Raw genomic sequence first — 21,906 nt, forward strand, 5'->3', positions numbered from 1 at the left:
GGGGGGGGGGGGGGGGTGTAAGGCTGGAGGAGAGACTGGATGTAGTCGGGTGCAGTCCCGTTCACCGCTCGGAAGGTCAGTACCAGAGTCTTGAATCTGATACAGGCCGTGATGGGAAGCCAGTGGAGGGAGATGAGGAGTGGGGGGAGAGAGTAGGGAGGGAGGGTGGGGGGAGAGAGTAGGGAGGGAGAGTAGGGAGGGAGGGTGGGGGGGAGAGAGTAGGGAGGGAGGGTGGAGGGAGAGAGTAGCGAGGGAGGGTAGGGGGAGAGAGTAGCGAGGGAGGGTAGGGAGGGAGGGTGGGGGGAGAGAGTAGGGAGGGAGTGTGGGGGAGAGAGTAGGGAGGGAGGGTAGGGAGGGAGGGTGGGGGGGAGAGTAGGGAGGGAGGGTAGAGAGGGTGGGGGGGAGAGTAGGGAGGGAGGGTGGGGGGAGAGAGTAGGGAGGGAGGGTGGGGGGAGAGAGTAGTGAGGGAGGGTGGAGGGAGAGAGTAGGGAGGGAGGGTGGAGGGAGAGAGTAGCGAGGGAGGGTAGGGAGGGTGGGGGGAGAGAGTAGGGAGGGAGAGTAGGGAGGGAGGGTGGGGGGGAGAGTAGGGAGGGAGGGTGGAGGGAGAGAGTAGCGAGGGAGGGTAGGGAGGGTGGAGGGAGAGAGAAGGGAGAGAGAGTGGGGGGAGAGAGTAGGGAGGGAGGGTGGGGGGAGAGTGTAAGGAGGGAGGATGGGGGAGAGAGTAGGGAGGGAGGGTGGGGGAGAGAGTAGGGAGGGAGGGTGGAGGGAGAGAGTAGGGAGAAAGGGTGGGGGAGAGAGTAGGGAGGGAGGGTGGGGAGGAGAGAGTAGGGAGGGAGGGTGAGGGGAGAGAGTACATTTACATTTATTCATTTAGCAGACGCTTTTCTCCAAAGCGACTTTCAAGAGAGAGCTTAACAAAAGAGCACAGGTCACTGATCATAACACTGAGACGCCCCAAACATTGCGGGGAGCCAAACAAGAAGCATACATTGTGAAAAACCTAAATAAGTACCAGAAGGAAGAACCATAAGAGCTTGTAGTTGAGTAAGTTACAATTAAACAACATGAACCTCAAAAAAGTGCAAGAGTGTACCTGTAGAAAAAACAAGCAACAGTAAAAATATATTTCACAGCGAGTACGATAATTTTAAATCAGTTACAGTTAACCAACATGAGCAACAAGTCTCAAGTAAGAGTCATTGTGATCCTGGAGGAAACTAACATCAGGTCCAGCAAATCATCCCTAAGTACCGTTGTACTCCCGGAACAAGTGCGTCTTGAGCCTTTTCTTGAAGGTGGAGAGACAGTCAGTGTCTCTGATGGAGGTGAGGAGGTGATTCCACCATTGGGGGGCCAGACAGGAGAAGAGCTTGGGTTGGGAGCGGGTGCTCTTGAGAGGTGGGACCACCAGACGGTTGTCAGAAGAAGACCGTAGGTGGCGGGGGGGGGGGGCGGGGGGGGGGGGTGTAAGGCTGGAGGAGAGACTGGATGTAGTCGGGTGCAGTCCCGTTCACCGCTCGGAAGGTCAGTACCAGAGTCTTGAATCTGATACGGGCCGTGATGGGAAGCCAGTGGAGGGAGATGAGGAGTGGGGGGAGAGAGTAGGGAGGGAGGGTGGGGGGAGAGAGTAGGGAGGGAGGGTGGGGGGAGAGAGTAGGGAGGGAGGGTGGGGGGAGAGAGTAGGGAGAGAGAGTAGGGAGGGAGGGTGGAGGGAGAGAGTAGCGAGGGAGGGTAGGGAGGGAGGGTGGGAGGGAGGGTGGGGGGAGAGAGTAGGGAGGGAGGGTGGAGGGAGAGAGTAGCGAGGGAGGGTAGGGAGGGAGGGTGGGGGGGAGAGAGTAGGGAGGGAGGGTAGAGAGGGTGGGGGGGAGAGTAGGGAGGGAGGGTAGAGAGGGTGGGGGGGAGAGTAGGGAGGGAGGGTGGGGGGAGAGAGTAGGGAGGGTAGGGAGGGAGGGTGGGGGGGAGAGTAGGGAGGGAGGGTGGGGGGAGAGAGTAGCGAGGGAGGGTGGAGGGAGAGAGTAGGGAGGGAGGGTGGAGGGAGAGAGTAGCGAGGGAGGGTAGGGAGGGTGGGGGGAGAGAGTAGGGAGGGAGAGTAGGGAGGGAGGGTGGGAGAGTAGGGAGGGAGGGTGGAGGGAGAGAGTAGCGAGGGAGGGTGAGGGGAGAGAGTAGGGAGGGAGGGTGGAGGGAGAGAGAAGGGAGAGAGAGTGGGGGGAGAGAGTAGGGAGGGAGGGTGGGGGGAGAGTGTAAGGAGGGAGGATGGGGGAGAGAGTAGGGAGGGAGGGTGGGGGAGAGAGTAGGGAGAAAGGGTGGGGGAGAGAGTAGGGAGGGAGGGTGGGGAGGAGAGAGTAGGGAGGGAGGGTGAGGGGAGAGAGTACATTTACATTTATTCATTTAGCAGACGCTTTTCTCCAAAGCGACTTTCAAGAGAGAGCTTAACAAAAGAGCACAGGTCACTGATCATAACACTGAGACGCCCCAAACATTGCGGGGAGCCAAACAAGAAGCATACATTGTGAAAAACCTAAATAAGTACCAGAAGGAAGAACCATAAGAGCTTGTAGTTGAGTAAGTTACAATTAAACAACATGAACCTCAAAAAAGTGCAAGAGTGTACCTGTAGAAAAAACAAGCAACAGTAAAAATATATTTCACAGCGAGTATGATAATTTTAAATCAGTTACAGTTAACCAACATGAGCAACAAGTCTCAAGTAAGAGTCATTGTGATCCTGGAGGAAACTAACATCAGGTCCAGCAAATCATCCCTAAGTACCGTTGTACTCCCGGAACAAGTGCGTCTTGAGCCTTTTCTTGAAGGTGGAGAGACAGTCAGTGTCTCTGATGGAGGTGAGGAGGTGATTCCACCATTGGGAGGCCAGACAGGAGAAGAGCTTGGGTTGGGAGCGGGTGCTCTTGAGAGGTGGGACCACCAGACGGTTGTCAGAAGAAGACCGTAGGTGGCGGGGGGGGGGGGGGGGGTGTAAGGCTGGAGGAGAGACTGGATGTAGTCGGGTGCAGTCCCGTTCACCGCTCGGAAGGTCAGTACCAGAGTCTTGAATCTGATACGGGCCGTGATGGGAAGCCAGTGGAGGGAGATGAGGAGTGGGGGGAGAGAGTAGGGAGGGAGGGTGGGGGGAGAGAGTAGGGAGAGAGTAGGGAGAGAGTAGGGAGGGAGGGTAGGGAGGGTGGGGGGAGAGAGTAGGGAGAGAGAGTAGGGAGGGAGGGTGGGGGAGAGAGTAGGGAGGGAGGGTAGGGAGGGTGGGGGGAGAGAGTAGGGAGAGAGAGTAGGGAGGGAGGGTGGGGGGGAGAGAGTAGGGAGGGAGGGTGGGGGGAGAGAGTAGGGAGGGAGGGTAGAGAGGGTGGGGGGAGAGAGTAGGGAGGGTAGGGAGGGAGGGTGGGGGGGAGAGTAGGGAGGGAGGGTGGGGGGAGAGAGTAGCGAGGGAGGGTGGGGGGAGAGAGTAGGGAGGGAGAGTAGGGAGGGAGGGTGGGGGGGAGAGTAGGGAGGGAGGGTGGAGGGAGAGAGTAGCGAGGGAGGGTAGGGAGGGTGGGGGGAGAGAGTAGCGAGGGAGGGTAGGGAGGGAGGGTGGGGGGAGAGAGTAGGGAGGGAGAGTAGGGAGGGAGGGTGGGGGGAGAGAGTAGGGAGGGAGGGTGAGGGGAGAGAGTAGGGAGGGAGGGTGAGGGGAGAGAGTAGGGAGAGAGGGTGGGGGGAGAGAGTAGGGAGGGAGGGTGGGGGGAGAGAGTAGGGAGGGAGGGTGGGGGGAGAGAGTAGGGAGGGAGGGTGGGTGGGGGGAGGGAGTAGGGAGGGAGGGTAGGGAGGGAGGGTGAGGGGAGAGAGTAGCGAGGGAGGGTAGGAAGGGAGGGTGGGAGGGAGGGTGGGGGGAGAGATTAGGGAGGGAGTGTGGGGGAGAGAGTAGGGAGGGAGGGTAGGGAGGGTGGGGGGAGAGAGTAGGGAGAGAGAGTAGGGAGGGAGGGTGGGGGGGAGAGAGTAGGGAGGGAGGGTGGGGGGAGAGAGTAGGGAGGGAGGGTGGGTGGGGGGAGGGAGTAGGGAGGGAGGGTAGGGAGGGAGGGTGAGGGGAGAGAGTAGCGAGGGAGGGTAGGAAGGGAGGGTGGGAGGGAGGGTGGGGGGAGAGATTAGGGAGGGAGTGTGGGGGAGAGAGTAGGGAGGGAGGGTAGGGAGGGTGGGGGGAGAGAGTAGGGAGAGAGAGTAGGGAGGGAGGGTGGGGGGGAGAGAGTAGGGAGGGAGGGTGGGGGGAGAGAGTAGGGAGGGAGGGTAGAGAGGGTGGGGGGAGAGAGTAGGGAGGGTAGGGAGGGAGGGTGGGGGGGAGAGTAGGGAGGGAGGGTGGGGGGAGAGAGTAGCGAGGGAGGGTAGGGAGGGTGGGGGGAGAGAGTAGGGAGGGAGAGTAGGGAGGGAGGGTGGGGGGGAGAGTAGGGAGGGAGGGTGGAGGGAGAGAGTAGCGAGGGAGGGTAGGGAGGGTGGGGGGAGAGAGTAGGGAGGGAGGGTAGGGAGGGAGGGTGGGGGGAGAGAGTAGGGAGGGAGAGTAGGGAGGGAGGGTGGGGGGAGAGAGTAGGGAGGGAGGGTGAGGGGAGAGAGTAGGGAGGGAGGGTGAGGGGAGAGAGTAGGGAGGGAGAGTAGGGAGGGAGGGAAGGTGGGGAGGGAGGGTTGGTGGGGGGAGAGAGTAGGGAGGGAGGGTGGGGGGAGAGAGTAGGGAGGGAGGGTGGGGGGAGAGAGTAGGGAGGGAGGGTGGGTGGGTGGAGGGAGTAGGGAGGGAGGGTAGGGAGGGAGGGTGAGGGGAGAGAGTAGGGAGGGAGGGGATCACACTAGACACACACAGAGACAGTTTATATTCAAGTGGGTAATACTGTCATATTACTGGTCCTAAATGTAGTGTTTCCAGTGTGTGTGTGTACATGTGTGTGTACGTGTGTGTGTGTGTACGTGTGTGTGTGTGTGTGTGTGTGTACATGTGTGTGTGTGTGTGTGTCTCGGGCCACTGGGTCACCAACAAACACACAGCATGTCTTCTATCATCCTGTATAAAACATCTTTATTTCTCCTTATTTAGTGACTAAGACACTATTTAGTTCATCACATTCAGTGGGACTCAGATCAAAGACAGGATTGTTGTTTGTCAACAATTAACCCGTTAAGGAGCAGCATCACACATGTGCGATAGTTCGAAAGCCCCACAGAGTAACGTCGCACGTGTGATTCTGAACATTCCAACCGACTATTTTCCGATAGACAAAAACTACATGACAAACGCTGTAGTATGGCTTCAAAATGTACAATTAGGAGGCTAACAAGTAACACTAGCAGGTAGTAGCATTGCTACGAGTATCATGCTAGGTTGCTAGGTAACGGAAGCTAACTAAAGCTAGCTAGCTTCCGTTTTGGAAAAATAACTCACTCTGGTGGAAGCGTCGGTAATATTAAGAGATATTAATAATATTTAATATCAGTAATATTTACATCTAAAAGGTTAAAACAAAACAAACATTCTACACACACCAATATTTACAAACACTCTGGGATATCAATTCCAACTGTACAGTTCAGTCTTCACTAACATCTATGTGAGCACGGTGTGTGTGAGTGTGTGTGGGCTATTCTACCTGACACAGGGACACTGAGGAGCCAGAAACCCAGAACCCAGGATAGAGGGGCTCAGTGAATGTGCTGTGGAATGTGTGCAGGTGGGTCAGTGTGTCAGAGGAGACTGTGTAGAAGGACAGAGTGCCGGCCGGCCAGTCCAGATACACTCCTACTCTGTGGGAGGGGGGGGCAGGTATGGCAGTGAACTTCTTATTGTGCACGGCAGAGTATCTGTTATCAACACAGTCCAGACTCCAGGACATGTTATTGAATCCAAGCAGACAGTCATCACTCCCTCCTCTCCTGCTGATTCCTTTATATGTCACTGCTATACCAACCCCTCCTCCACTCCACTCTGCCTCCCAGTAACAGCGCCCAGACAGACCCTCTCTACACAGCACCTGTGACCTGTCCTCAAATCTCTCTGGGTGATCAGGATACGGCTGCTTCTCTCTCCTCCATGTCACCTTTCTGTTCTCCTCAGACAGAGAGAGGTGTCTGTATGCTGTGTTTGGGTCCAGTGTGAGCTCACAGGCATCTGATGGGGGAGACCAAGACACAATATATTACTGATCATCATCATTCACATTAGAATGTCTCCCTCTTCCTGCCCTCCCCCTTTCATTCTCTCTCTCTCTCTCTCTCTCTCTCTATTTCCTATCCCTCTCTCCCTCTCTCTACCCATCCTCTCTCTCTCTTTCATTCTCTCTCTCTCTCTATTTCTGTCCCTCCCACTCTCCCTCTCTTCCTTTCATTCTCTCATTCTGTTCTCCCTCCCTCACATGCTACCTCTCTCACTCCAAATCCCTCTTTCCATCATCCCTCATCTCCTTACCCCTGATATGCCCCCATCACTCCATCTTTCTAGGGAGGAGGGGAACAGGGGAGGAGAAGAGAGGGAGGAGGGGAAGAGGAGAGGAGAGGACGGGGGGAACAGGCTAGGAGGGGCAGAGGGGAGGAGAGGAAGGGAAGGAGATGGAAGAAGGGGAAGAGAGGAGAGGGAGGAGGGGAAGAGGGAGGAGGGGAAGAAGGGAGGAGAGGAAGGGGAAGAGGGGAAGAGGAGAGGAGGGGAAGAAGGGAAGGGAGGAAGAGGGGAAGAGGAGAGGGAGAAGGGCAGGAGAGGAAGAGGGAGGTGGGGAAGATGGGAGGAGAGGGAGGAGGGGAAGAAGGGAAGAGGGGAGGAGAGGAAGAGGAGAGGAGGGGAAGAGAGGGAGGAGGGGAAGATGAGAGAAGAGGGGAGGAGAGAAGAGGGAGGAGGGGAAGAGGAGAGAAGAGGGGAAGAGGGGAAGAGGGGAGGAGGGGAGGAGAGGAAGAGGGAGGAGGGGAAGAGGGAGGAGGGGAAGAGGGGAAGAGAGCAGAGGGAAGAGGGGAGGAGAGGAAGAAGGGAGGAGAGGAAGAAGGGGAAGAGGGGAAGAGAGGAGGAGAGGGAGGAGGGGAAGAAGGGAGGAGAGGAAGAAGGGGAAGAGGGGAGGAGAGGAAGAGGGAGGAGGGGAAGAGGAGAGCAGAGGAGGGGAAGAGGGGAGGAGAGCAGAGTGAAGAGTGGAAGAGGGGAGGAGGGGAAGAGGGGAGGAGAGGAGAGGGAGAAGGGGAGGAGGGGAGGAGAGGAGAGGGAAAGAAGAGAGCAGAGGGATGGGAACAGGGGAGGAGAGGGAAGAGGGGAGGAGAGGAAGAAGGGAAGATGGGAGGGGGGGAGGAGAGGAAGAGGGGAGCAGAGGAGGGGAAGAGGGGAGGAGAGGGAGGAGGGGAAGAGGGGAGGGGGGGAGGAGAGGAAGAGGGGAAGAGGGAGGAGGGGAAGAGGAGAGCAGAGGAGGGGAAGAAGGGAAGAGCGGAGGAGAGGAAGAGGGAGGAGGGGAAGAGGAGAGGAGAGGGAGGGAGGAGGGGAAGAAGGGAAGTGGGGAGGAGGAGAGGAGAGGAGAGGAGGGGAAGAGGGGAAGAGGAGAGAAGAACAGGGGAGGAGAGTGAATAGGGGAAAGGGGGAGGAGAGGAGAGCAGAGGAGGGGAAGAAGGGAAAAGAGGAGAGGGAGGAGGGGAAGAGGAGAGCAGAGGGAGGGGAAGAGGAGAGGAAGAAGGAGGATGGGAGGAGAGAAGAGGGAGGGGAAGAGGAGAGCAGAGGGAGGGGAAGAGGAGAGGAAGAGGGAGGAGGGGAGGAGAGAAGAGGGAGGGGAAGAGGAGAGGAAGAGGGAGGAGGGGAGGAGAGCAGAGGGAGGAGGGGAAGAGGGGAGGAGAGGAGAGGGAGAAGGGGAAGAGGGGAGGAGGGGAAGAAGGGGAAGAGGGGAGGAGAGGAAGAAGGGGAAGAGGGGAGGAGAGGAAGAGGAGAGGAAAAGGAGAGGAGGGGATGAAGAGCAGAGGGAGGGGAACAGGGGAGGAGAGGGAGGAGGGGAAGAGGGGAGGAGAGGGTGGGGAAGAGGAGAGAAGAGGGAGGAGGGGGAGAGGGGAGGAGAGGGAGGGGAAGAGGAGAGCAGAGGGAGGAGGGGAGGAGAGAAGAGGGAGGGGAAGAGGAGAGCAGAGGGAGGGGAACAGGGGAGGAGAGGAAGAGGGAGGAGGGGAAGAGGGGAGGAAGAGGGAGGAGGGGAAGAGGACAGGAAGAGGGAGGAGGGGAAGAGGAGAGGAGGGGAAGAGAGCAGAGGGAGGAGGGGAAGAGGAGAGAGAGGGAGGAGGGGAAGAAGTCGAAGCGGGGAGGAGAGGAAGAGGAGAGCAGGGGAAGAGGGGAGGAGGAGAGGAGAGGGAAGAGTGGAAGAGGGGAGGAGAGAAGAGTGAGGAGAGGAAGAAGGGAAGAGGGGAGGAGAGGAAGAGGAGAGCAGAGGAGGAGGGGAAGAGGAGAGCAGAGGGAGGGGAACAGGGGAGGAGAGGGAGGAGGGGAAGAGGAGAGCAGAGGAGGAGGGGAAGAGGAGAGCAGAGGGAGGGGAACAGGGGAGGAGAGGGAGGAGGGGAAGAGGAGAGAAGAGGAGGGGAAGAGGGGAGGAGAGCAGAGGGAGGGGAACAGGGGAGGAGAGGAAGAGGAGAGAAGAGGGAGGAGGGGAAGAAGGGAAGAGGGGAGGAAGGGAGGAGAGGAAGAGGGAGGAGGGGAAGATGAGAGGAGGGGAAGAGGAGAGAAGAGGAGGGGAAGAGGAGAGCAGAAGAGGGGAAGAGAGCAGAGGGAAGAAGGGAAGAGCAGAGGAGGGGAAGAGGGGAGGAGAGCAGAGGGAGGGGAACAGGGGAGGAGAGGAAGAGGAGAGAAGAGGGAGGAGGGGAAGAAGGGAAGAGGGGAGGAAGGGAGGAGAGGAAGAGGGAGGAGGGGAAGAGGAGAGGAAGAGGGAGGAGGGGAAGAGGAGAGGAAGAGGGAGGAGGGGAAGAGGAGAGGAGGGGGAGAGGAGGGGAAGAGGAAGAGGGGAGGAGAGGGAGGAGGGGAGAAGGAAGGGGACATAGCACACACAGACGTACACACAGTATTGATGTGGGTAATTGTGTAAATAATTACTGCTTCTAAAAGTGTGTGTTTACAGTGTGTGTGTGTCCATTTTTGACAGTGTCCAAGTCACTAATGGTCTTGTCCCTTGTATGACCTTGTGTACTAGAACCAAGTAGCAGTCAATACTCACATCTCCTAGGGCCAGGTTTGATCCTGCACTCTCCACCATGATCCACACTGCAGGGATAAGCAGAGGAATGATGAAAATACACTTCACCTGTTGATAAGTGACTTAGCAACTGACTTTCTAAGTAAACATGTTGTTTCTCTCTTATCATCAGAGGTGTATTCCAGAAAGCAGGTTTTACAAACTCTGAGCCGAACCCTGAACTCTGACTTGATGAACCCTGAGATGGGAAGCTCAAAGTTATCACTTCCAGAACAGCTGATCTGAGTTAGTTCATTTCTAATTCACTGGAATTACATTTAGTCATTTAGCAGACGCTCTTATCCAGAGAATTAGAAATTCTCATGCGTGCAGCCGAGTATGAAGACATTTTCAGAAAGCAGAAAAACAACTTCAACAGCAAAAGAGGCAATTGTTCATTCAGTACATTTCAAAGCAGTATATTAATTTGACATTTAACCACGTCTTACTAGCCTGGCTCTGCCCTCCTACGTACTTCCGCTCAATTTTCATTTTGCTTCTGTACTCCGTCTGGGCTTTCCGTATATTAGTTGATGTCTCAAGTCAACTTTTTACCGTCCAATCAGCAAACAGAGGGAGTGGCTGAGAACGATGACGTTGATGTCGTGCGCTAGTTTGAGTTATAGTTCTGTAATGGCGGCGGAGAAAGATGCGAGCGAAGCCATTCGGTCTGTTGTGGCAACGCTGCCGAATATCCAGAAGTTAAAGCCGGAGCAAGAACAATCTTTGCTCCCCACGGGGTTCGTTTGATTTTTCAGCTCGCTCCGTTAGTGGTGAAGGAGTTGGCTAAGGCGAACGCTAGCGATTGGTTATGGCAGATCCAGAGTGGCTCTGGTCAGATCCAACAGTTTTAAAATTCAACAGAATACCCGCCTTCAAGGAAGTTAACGCTTGTCAAGGGAGCGAGCCCAGACTCTCTGTACAAATGAAATGTACGAGAGTCTGGTTAGGACCAGGCTAACGTCTTACTACAGGTGAAGAAGAAATGGAACAATCCTATGTGCGCAAAACAACTGGCACATTCTTCTCCTTTTTAATGACAAGATTACAAGAAGGAGGGTCCATCAACCTCCACAGCACAGATTAACAGTGAGATGTTCAGTAAATGCCAGGTTAGCTCTGCATGGAAAACTGTAGAATTTCATGTCATCCGTATGTGTTATATGGCTTCAACAACAATCAGGTTGATGAGGAAAGGACACCCCATGTCTGACAGTTGCTTCAGGCTCAGCATGAGGGAGGGGAGAGGGAGAAACTCACGGTTTGTTACAGAAAAGATGCCAGCAAGCAGGTGAGGTTCACAGTCAGTTACCGTGGTAACACACCCAGAGTTTTCAGTGTTTCCCATACATTCATTTATTTGTAACGGCCCGCCACAATTAGAGATTTACCACCACAAATGTATAAAATTGTGTTTTTGCTTTTACTGTTTAACATCACAAAAAAATATTTAATAGTAGAGCTGCACGCAGCACACTGATTCGCTCAGCCCCTTCTTGCCCCGCTCGCGTTCTCTCTCTCTCTCACTACAACAGACCCGTCTGTGAATAAGCCCCTCTCTCCGTGCACGCTCTGAATCAATGCACGGGTCAAACAGCTTTTTCCCTCAGAGACAACAGGACAATCAATCTGGAGTTTACGAACGGTTAGGCCCAATCCCAATGTCCCCCCTCACAGACTCACAGACTTTGAGGCACGTTCTCACTAAGTCTGTGAGGGCTTAGGGCTGTCCCACTGTCCCACTGTCAAATTGTCAAGTCCGCGAGGGCTCTTTCGAAGACATTTTATGCACCCTTAAGTCTGCATTTTTGCAGACTTGCCCACAATTCACAGCGTAGTGACGTGAAACACGAGGGTTACCGGGGGAAGCCCGGAAGAGAGAAAAAGATCCTGTCTAACCCTCCTCATAAGACAAGAAAGACGAAGAACAGTAAACAAACAAGCATGGAAGGAGCAACCAACCCTGACGTAAACAGAGTTAGAAATAACAGTTAACATCAGTAAGTTTAAACACAAAGCTCACTGACGGTTAATATAGCCAGAACTGGGTGTAGTAGGGCTGCACAATTAATACAATTTTAATCACGATCACGATTTTGGCTTCCCACGATCAAATTTGCATGATGGAGCAATATTTAAAATGCGGCATTCTTTGGCAAAGCCAATCTAGCGCTCCGTAAACCATAGGTGCGTTCGACATCGGCTGCATGAAACGACCAGCGAGAGTTGCTGCTTGAAGTCGGGGAAGAGTTATAAACGGCTGCGTAAAGTCGGACATTCCTGCTTCCTGGTTTGCTGCGTTGACGTCAGTCATGGCCGATCAAGCGCTGTTTGCTTACTTCATCACTGACGAACTGCATGGTATAATTAGCCTACGTGACAAAAAAAGTTGCTTTGGTTAAAATCAGCAAATAATCATGATAATTAATCGTGATCTCAATGTTGATCAAAATAATCGTGCTTATCATTTTGGCCATAATCGTGCAGCCCTAGTGTGTAGGTTGTCCTTTGATGATAAATTCCAAATATGCTTTCATCAGATTTGATCCAACAACATTACTATTTTACCTATAATGCCGCAAAGTGCTGAACCATTCCGATTTATAGCATTTTGAGCTCTTGTAGCCTCTTGCACTCAATCACTTACTAGGTGACATCAAGTAAGTGTGTGAGGGTTCAGGGCTCAGGGTTTAGGGGGGACATTGGGATTGGGCCTTAGTATCATCATTCTCTGCATAAAGGTGTCCAAAACTGAGTAAATATAATAATATTTGTAGTTAAAAACATTTGTCAAATATAACAATATGAGTCCAACGTAATGTTTATATTATATGAAGCTCAAAAACTATTTTGCGCTCAAATTGATTCCATTTTTTTTTCTTGTTGAAGTCCCTAGCTACATTCACTTCAAACCGACACTAGGACCTAGGTTTGAGCTGAGCTACATTTTACAACGTCTGGTTTTAGTGGCCTCTCTTTCTGGAGCTAAAAACCCAGAGTTTCCCTCATCTCAGGGTTTAAAAACTCAGTTTTCACTAAACCCGCTTTCTGGAAATACAATTATGATTGTGGCTACAATCATAGTTCAACCATATTGTAGATTGTAGAGTAAAAATGCAGTTTTAATTGTATCATCAAGAAATGCAAGGCCTATTAACGTAATTAGATATATTCAGTGTTAAGCGACTTTACATTAAGAGGTATATAAAAAACAAACATCTCCTTACTTGAGTTTCTCCAGTCTGCAGTGTGGATCCTCCAGTCCAGCAGAGAGCAGCTTCAATCCTTTTTCTCCTGGATGATTGTAGCTCAGGTCCAGTTCCCTCAGGTGGAAGGGGTTGGACCTCAGAGATGAGGCCAGAGAAGCACAGCCTTCCTCTGTGACCAGACAGTCTGACAGCCTGTAGAAAGAGGATCAATATTGTGACAGAATCCATCTGGGCCTCCAGAGTGAGTCAGCACAGAGGGGTTCATTTGGCAGGTACTGTCATAGCTGCACCTCCCCTCATTAGACAGAGTGACCCACGTAATCCAATATCAGAAAAGTTGAAGATGTAACTCTTTATCCTGTATAAGAATGATACTGTGTTCAGCATTCCATTTGTGTAGAGAGAGGCCAACCCCCCAGGTGAACTATATGCATGGTAAAGGCTTAGGTAAACAGGAAGATCCTTATCTTATCTGAGCATTTCATTTAGTTAGCCTAAGCAGGGCCACTTTAAGACATATACACGCACGCACGGGTGCAGGATCTATGCAAGGGAGCCAATGAAAGAAGAGCCATGTGACAGACAATTCTATATATTTGTACAACATGTTTTTTGTATTGGGAATGTTGGGATAATAGAGAATCGAGGATAAAGAACAAGCAAGTTTGCTTGTTCAATATTTCCACTATTTTAAACAGTTATCATATTCCAAAGGAAGAAATATGAGTGCATCTAAACCAGCCAAGATAAATTGGAGTAGGCTATAGGGAAAGGAATTGCACATTTGTGTGCCAGATAATATTTCCACAAAAATTCCCCCATTAAATACAATACATCATGACAGTTTGCATGATTTGAAATGGTCACTTATTATCACACTGGCATTTAATTATCACAGCAAACAATTACTGCACTGAACTGTAAGTAAAGCAAAAATAACAAAACCTGTAATTATCACTCGAATCATTCACGTCTTCTATGCTAAACCTAGCAGTCACGTGAAAGTGAATGAGGTGAACGAATCCTTTCTGTTTCCTCTACTGAGCCAATGCAACAGTCCCGATGCGCTGCCACAAGAAGATGAACGAATCACTCACTGAGACGACTCGTTACTCCCCAGTCATTCTAAAGATCGTTCAAAATGAAGGAATCGTTCACAAACGACACATCACGACTGGCCTCTTGGTTGACGTGAACATACCACTTTACAATTAATAGACGTACACAAAAATAAATAAAAATGGCCATTCCTCTGTATACGGAGGTAGTGACCAAATCAACTAATAAGTCTCCCTGTGTGAGTTCTTGTTTAAACTGTAGTTTAGCTGTAGTTCTCCTTTAGCTTTCCGGCAGAATAGACAGCATCTATCTTCCACTTTCCGAACTGTAGGAGCCATTTGTGTTTCTTATTGACATGTCATATTATTTTGGTTAGATAGAATTGTCAGAATATTTTGGACACTGGGTGGCAGTCATTGGAGGCACAGGGTTCTATATTTTAGGGACACAGGTGACAGGAAGGGGCACAGGTAGAGGGAAGGGACACAGTTCTCACCAGACCAGAGAACAGACCACAGTGCACAGACCACCAATGACATTGGGAAACCTGGTATGTCAATCTACATTTTACAACTATGCATAATAAATAACAACTAAACGGCAAATAAGGACTGGAAAATCTGATACATTGTGTCAGCACAAGATCACTCCTAAACTACCTGTGTATAATGGCAACGATATAGACGTATTGGAAAACTAGAAACATTAAGCGAGAACTCGCCCTTTTATTGGAACTTGAGCTTCAAACTGAAAAAGGTTTTTTGTATTCCACAAAACCTGGCCGCTATCCCCAATCAAGGGACATTGTCGTCACCTGCGCTGGTATGATTGACGGAGATGGAAACTCTGAAGTTCAACGCGCAGGGAGAGTGTGTACTGGCAGCATCAAGCACGCTTTATTGAATGCTATAAAAGCCATATTGGGAAACGGCTAATATAATGGGGTTGTTCGACTGAATGCTAAAGTCTTACAACAATATCGTGTGTTTGAAAGTCGTGCAGTCGGCATACAAACGTTCCTCCATTACGCCAATGAGGTCTTATGCATAATAAACAACTAAACGGCAAAGCCCTCTCCTGCTGCCTCTTCCTAGATATTTGTAACTACCTCCCGTTCCCCTTACCCTGCCTCAGTCAACTAAAATGTCATTTTACATATAAAACTGTGAAATATCAGCCTACCTGGCGAACTTGTTCCACTGAGTTGGATTCCAACTGAAGAATATCCCACCTCAGTCGCTCTTTATTAGCTAGCTACAAAATGTCCTGGTTTATACACCGCGAATATCCTGTGGTTATCCTGAGGTAAACTTCTTCTAAATTACAGTAAAAAAAACTCAAATACTTTTGTTCTGGACTGGCAAGTCATGTTTTGTTGACTTAAACTTTCAGATGTTAGCTACATTTTTCTTATCTTTGAATTTTCTGAGCAGATATACATCGCTGGTTCCGACGCCATTAGTTAACGTCGTTCTTTTTAGAAACACGGCTAACTGATCCAGAGATCACGTGACATAGCATGCCAAGAATGCTATTGGACAATATTATCATAGTGAAATAACAGCAAGTTCTTCTGAAAAATGAAAGGGGAATTAAATGGAAGTGAAATTAACCAAATGTATGCAAAAAGAAACTTAGCTACCCAATAAATTATTATTTTAATTAAATATTAAATATTATTATATATTTTAAAATAACAGAATGCTTATAAGTATTTATTTAATTCTGTTAGGTCATTAGATAACCATATTCTGCTACAAAAGAGCAACATAACTGCCTGTTGGCTCTGCCTTCCATCCTGAGAGAAGAGGAACTGCTATATTAGGATGCTGTTCGTGGATAACGGTGTTGGAACAAACGGTTAATCATCAACACCATCATGCCTATGTCTTTCTGTATTTCAACATGTTATATCTTGCTAAATATATATATATATATATTCTACACTGCTCAAAAAATTATGGAACACTTTTGAAAACACATCAGATCTCAATATCTTGTGTGGACCCCACGTGCTTGTATGCATGCTTGACAACGTCGCGGCATGCTCCTAATGAGACGACGGATGGTGTCTTGTGGGATGTCCTCCCAGATCTGTCGAAGGGCATCAGTGAGCTCCTGTAAAGTCTGAGGAGCAACCTGGCGGTGTCTGATGGACCGAAACATAATGTCCCAGAGGTGTTCTATCGGGTTTAGGTCAGGTGATTGTGAGAGCCATTCAATTGTAGCGATTCCTTCACCCTCCAGGTACTGCCTGCACACTCTTGCCACATGAGGCCGGGAATTGTTGGAACCCAGGACCTACTGCACCAGCGTAGGGTCTGACCATGGGTTCAAGGATTTCATCCCGATACCTAATGGCAGTCAGACTGCCGTTCTCTAGCCTGTAGAGGCCTGTGCGTCCCTCCATGGATATGCCTCCCCAGACCATCACTGACCCACCACCAAACCGGTCATGCTGAATGATGTTGCAGGCAGTACAGTGTTCTCCTTGGCTTCTCCAGACCCTTTCACATCTATCACAGGTGGTCAGGGTGAACCTGCTCTCATCTGTGAAAAGCACAGGGCGCCAGGGGCGGACATGCCAGTTCTGGTGTTCTATAGCAAATGCCAATCGAGCTCCACGGTGCTGGGCAGTGAGCACAGGGCACACTGTAGGACGTTGTGCCCTGAGGACACCCTCATGAAGTCTGTTTCTGATTGTTTGGGCAGAGACATTCACACCAGTGGCTTGCTGGAGGTCATTCTGTAGGGCTTGGGCAGTGCTCAACCTGTTCCTCCTTGCACAAAGCAGCAGATATCGGCCCTGCTGATGGGTTGAGGACCTTCTACGGCCCTGTCCAGCTCTCCTAGATTAACTGCCTGTCTCCTGGAATGTCCTCCATGTACTGGAGATTGTGCTGGGAGACACATCAAATCTCCTTGCAACGGCTCAGAGTTGGACAATATGTGCAACTTCTGTAGGGTTAAGAAATCGCCTCATGCTCCCACTCAAAGAAGAAACTTGGAATGGACTCCACATGAAAAACCAGTCCTGTTTAGGGGTCGGCTCATTGTTGCCCCTCTAGTGTACCTGTTGTTAATTACATCAACACCGATGCAGCGGAAAGTACCCCTCTGCTACTTAACTGACCAGATCATTATCAGTGAAGTTAATTCATGCCATACCCTGATAAAAAACTGTTCCTTTAATTATTTTGAGCAGTGTAGTTTAAAATTGTTACATTCTTGTCTGCATTCTGTTCTCTTTTTGCTTTAATGCTATGTTACATGTAGCAAAACCAACCTCAAGGAATATAATGGCCAATATTATCTTTAGTGATCTGTGCAAATGACCAATACAAGTGTGTTCAACTTCCTAAAGAGCAGCGTTGCACCTGACACTTAAGGCCGAAATATACTTTCCGCTATGTACGTGTACACATGCTGAATGACTGCAGCACGTATCCTGCGTTCATTTGGTGTGTACTTTGTGCACGTCTCCCTGGCCCTTAAATGTACGCATACGCAAGGTGCAATACCGTCAGAAATCGTGGGCCAGTATACTATCCCTGCATCTCAGATGGAATGCTACAATCAACCTACCCAGACGCTCCCATGTCACCCCGCTCTTCATCTCCCTCCACTGGCTACCCATCACGGCCCGCATCAGATTCAAGACCCTGGTACTGACCTTCCGAGCGGTGAACGGGACTGCACCTGCCTACATCCAGTCTCTCCTCCAGCCTTACACTCCTACCCGCCACCTACGGTCTTCTTCTGACAACCGTCTGGTGGCCCCACCTCTCAAGAGCACCCGCTCCCAACCCAAGCTCTTCTCCTGTCTGGGCTCCCAATGGGGGAATCACCTCCATCAGAGACACTGACTGTCTCCCCACCTTCAAGAAAAGGCTAAAGACGCACTTGTTCCGGGAGTACACCAGCACTTAAAGGTTTGTTGGATCAGATGTTAGCTTATTTCCTCCAGGAACACAATGACCATTATTGAGGGACTTGTTGGTCACTCCTGTTGGTTAGTTGTAACTGATTTAACTATTTGTACTTGCTGTGAATTATATTATTGTTGCTTGCTTTCCACCAGGTACACTCTAGCACTTTAGAGGATCATGTTGATTAATTGTACATGCTCTTATGTTTCTTCCCTTTGGCACTTATTTGCTTTTTCACAGTGTATGCTTCATGTTTTGGCTACCCGCAATGTATGGGGCTATCTCGTTGTTTATGATCATTGACCTATGCACTTTTTGTAAAGCTCTCTCTTGGAAGTCCCTTTGGATAAAAGTGTCTGCTGAAAGAATAAATGTAAATGTACCATCCTCTGAAGTAAAAATAGCCAGTTACATAGTAGTATTATACACCAAGCACACTTCTTGCTATTCCTAATCCGAAACCTTTCATGCAGTGGAAGAGGTGCCAACCACAGGGACTGACGTGGAAATTGACACCATGCTGTTGAAACGATGAAGATGGGTATGATTATGGATTTATCTGATTGAAAATGAAACCTTTTTCACCCCTTTTAGTATTATTTTATATTACTGGAAACCATATGTTAAGCTGTTGACTTATTATAGTTGAGCTTAGTATTATTATCACTAAACGATAGAAGATATTGAGCCTGAGTGTGAGATCTGGGTGACAGAGGCTGAGGAGTGAGGGAGAAGGCCACCTGGAGGCAGGCATCGTCCTTTGCAGGCTGAGGCCTGAGCTACAAGTCAAGATCCGCTGTTTTTGACCCCACGCCTAGAATCTTATCTGTGGCCGCCTGTACAAGGTCAGCACTGGCCCTAAGTAGGGAGGATTTACAACGAGCCTGATTGTGTAAGCAGCGTGAGCAGCCTCATTGTAATTGTGGGTTACAGAACCTGTTTTAAGAGAAACACTTATTATTGTCACCCAGCAAGGTCAAAGGCACCAAAGCTAAGGTGCGAGTGAAATCTGAAACCCCCAGAACAGGTGACCAATTGTGTTATGCGTAAGATCGAAGACCATCTGTAACTATCAATAGTAAAATAGCACATGAAAATAGGTGAGCAGTATGTAATTGGATGCCTGGGGGGTAAAGATCAGTTGGGTTCCAGAACCTGCTCACATTTATTGGGATTTTTGTCATCTTGAAGACCAATAAAGCCATTGCATCAAACTTTGCCAAGTTCCAGTGCCGTTTTTTGAACTTTGAAGATTGATTGAAGACTTTGAACATTTTCAAACAACAGCACAAAAGCTGCCAGATGCATAACTCCCTGTCCAGGTAAATGTGAGCAGGCCATAAGGAAAATAAATGGGTCACAGCACAGAAATGCAACCCTAACATTCGTAAAATGTAAAAAAGAATTAACATCACAACAACCACAAAGTCACACACGTCCACAATGGGAAAGTGAAACTGGGTTGGAATGTTCTGAGACCAGTTAACCAGTTAGGTCAAGAAAGGGGATGAAGGATTTAGAAGTATGTCCTGGAGGATGGGTGTATCATATTATATGGCCTGCTTTCTAAGATTGTTGATACAATGGAGATTAGTTTGACCAGGGGGGTCATCTGGAGACATGAAGTCTGGGTGATTTTTGGGTCATTTTTATGTTTTATGACACCCTGACTTGTTGCAGGAGAATCCTCATCACCTGGGGGAAGGAGCTCTGGGACATCAGGTTCTGAGGCTGTTGTTTCAGCTGTCACTGAATTGTGTTTGACGGACGTGTCCTGCTTGTTGTATAGAAATGACCAGATGTTAGGTACTATATAAAACTGTATATAAACTATATAGGAATGTGTTCCGGTGCACCTGCAGTATGGCCACACTGACGAGAGCTACGCTATTATTACCTAACATTTTGTTTGTCTTGTTAGTGTTTGTAAGTTGTTTTGTCGATTTTGTATTTTGCATTCAATACGACCAGCAAACACTTCTGGATATTAAGTTTTCACTTAGCAAGGATTATTTTACAAACTTTAATTCCAGAGTTCGAGTTGGAGCTCGGAATGCAGCGGGCTCTTTGTTGTTCCGCCGCTCTGTTTACCTGCGAGACGGAGGAAGAAGAAACAAGGCCGACGTGCTGGAGTCCTCGTCCGAACTCGGAAACGGAGCTTCTAACCTGCTTTTCCAACCATCCTACTCGCTAACGTTCAGGTTAACTTTCTATGGGCCACGGATGTAGCGGTACTAGCATCTCACTGCTCTCCTGTCCTTGAGCTATTAACTGTAAAATCAGACCCTTCTATCTACCTCGGGAGTTCACTGCGGTGGTCATGAGTGCAGTCTACACCCCCCCAGGCAGAAAAGGCTGCTGCTTTGGATGAACTGTATGAGATTATCAATGGTCTGGAGAATGTGCACCATGAGGCAGCCTCATTATATACTAATATATTGCATCTGCTGCATGATTGTGTAACTCACACTATGTAGTCAATTATATTTTGATTAACTTTTTAGAAAGACCAGGGACTGGGGTTGCAAATTAGCCTATTGGCTAGAAACCTTTTACGCAGCACATCTACAACATATTGTTATTGATGTATGTAATAATGTGCGCTGCATTTTCCCTGACAAATAAACAAATAAATAAAATAAAAATCAGAAGCCCTGGTTTGATGCCGTGGTCCAGGCCAACCTGAGAGGCCCGGTCTGTCGCCTTTAACTCTGGTCAGTACAAGAAGGCCAGATACGACCCTCTGAAGGCGATCAAAGCAGTGAAAAGGGCTTACAGGACCAAGGTGGAGTCCAGCTACCATGGCTCTGACCCCAGGCGCATGTGGAGTGGATTGTGGAGCTATTACAGACTACAAAGAGAGAGGCTACAGTGAGACCCAGTCCTCTGTCCTACTGCCAGACGAACTGAGTACCTTCTACGCTCACTTTGAGAGGGACAGTGACCCCCCTGCAGTGGAGTTACCTGAGGGCCTAGCCAGTGGTGTGCCTACAATAACTGTAGCTGAGGCATTGCTCCAAAAAGCTCAACCCTCGCAAGGCACCTGGCCCAGACAACATATCAGGTGCTGCGCTGACCAGCTAGCAGGGGTCTTCAGTGACATCTTCCACCTCTCCCTCAGCCTGTCTGTACTCCCCACCTGCTTCAAGAGGACCACCATCGTCCCTGTGCCCAAGAACACCAAGGTCACCTGCATGAACAACTATCGCCCGATAGCACTGACCTCTGTCATCATGAAGTGCTTAGAGCGTGCCTCCCACCCTGGACCTTATGCAGTTTGTATACCGGTCCAACAGGTCTACAGACAATGCCATCGCCCTGACTATGCACACCGCTCTCACCTGGACAAAGGGAATACATATGTGCGGATGCTGTTCATTGTCTACAGCTCAGCATTCAACACCATCATCCCCTCCAGACTGGTCTCCAAGCTTCTGGACCTGGGACTAGGGATGCACGGAATCCAGATTTTTTGGGTTCAACCGAATACTGAATCCTACCCCCATCCTCAGTCCATTAACGCAGTAAACACATGCTGTAGGCTAAACAACGTCCACAGCAGTGTATTTTTTCATTTTATTTTAACTGTAAAAAAAAAAGAATAGGCAACATTATGCCAGGAAGACAAGTGGGAAAAACTATTTTGACAAATACCATATGCCTATCTCAAGATCCAATCAATATCCAAAATATTTGCCTTTTAGATTTCTTGAATTTCTTTCGGATGTTTCATATGCAAATGTTTTAACAGCGGAGATGTTGTGTATTTTTTAGGGTCCTTGCCACCACAAGACAAATAGGCATTGCAAATTGAACATACAGCTCGACTTGAATCGCCTTCTTTTGACTGAAAGTACTGCCAAACAACACTTTCTGCTCGCGAGTTCCATTTTCACGTTCTCTCAGCCTACAGCATGGAACAGTCCACCTACGTAAACACCTTCCCGTAATCAACGGCGGCGTCATTACGTCGACCAGTGTAGCACGTGTAGTGCAAGCGTAGGGTTCGGTTTGGTGGAAAACAATTCTAAGGTTCCGCCGAAACCGAATCCTGGATTCGGTGCATCTCTACCTGGGACTACCTCATCCACACTGATCACCAACACAGGCACCCCCCAGGGCTGTGTGCTCAGCCCTCTCCTGTTCTCTGTGGTGGGATATTGATTATGGGAGAGCAAGGTAAAGCAAGGAGGGGTAAGAAAACTGCGCAGTTAATGAACTGGATTTAGCCAGAGCAGGAGGAAAGATGAAATGGAGAGTGGTTTGGCAAACTTAAGATGAGAAGAGAATGTGTCCAGAGTAGAATAGGCTGTTGTTGCACAACAATGAGTGGGAGAACAGTGACCTATGCACTTTTGTAAAACTCTTTCTTGGAAGTCGCTTTGGATAGAAGCATCTGCTAAATGCATAAATGTAAATGTAGAACAGCTGGTGGAGTTAACTGATCTCTGATCTTACTCTTAAGGGACTGAAGTCACCAATAGTAATGGGTTCTGCTGATCTAAGCCAGAATTAAGAGTGATA

General features: G+C 49.7%; 1 protein-coding gene across 2 annotated transcripts in view; it reads right to left on the reverse strand.

Annotated features, from left to right (window-relative positions):
• Window positions 1–21,906, reverse strand: part of LOC134038949 (NACHT, LRR and PYD domains-containing protein 12-like) — a 495,359-nt gene that overhangs the window by 308,736 nt on the left and 164,717 nt on the right. Inside the window, exons 10-12 of one of the 2 annotated variants that reach the window (XM_062484635.1) lie at window positions 12,413–12,586; window positions 9,168–9,214; window positions 5,032–6,127 (exon numbers count right to left, since the gene is read on the reverse strand). The exons of the other annotated variant lie outside the window; for it this stretch is intronic. Of the exons in view, the coding sequence (XP_062340619.1) occupies window positions 5,601–6,127; window positions 9,168–9,214; window positions 12,413–12,586 (748 nt within the window). The 3' untranslated portion in view covers window positions 5,032–5,600. Of the gene's footprint in view, window positions 1–5,031; window positions 6,128–9,167; window positions 9,215–12,412; window positions 12,587–21,906 lie in introns of those variants that run through there. 2 annotated transcript variants of the gene reach the window in all.

This window comes from Osmerus eperlanus, chromosome 18 (assembly GCF_963692335.1).
Source record: "Osmerus eperlanus chromosome 18, fOsmEpe2.1, whole genome shotgun sequence".
In the NCBI taxonomy this organism is placed as follows: domain Eukaryota; kingdom Metazoa; phylum Chordata; class Actinopteri; order Osmeriformes; family Osmeridae; genus Osmerus; species Osmerus eperlanus.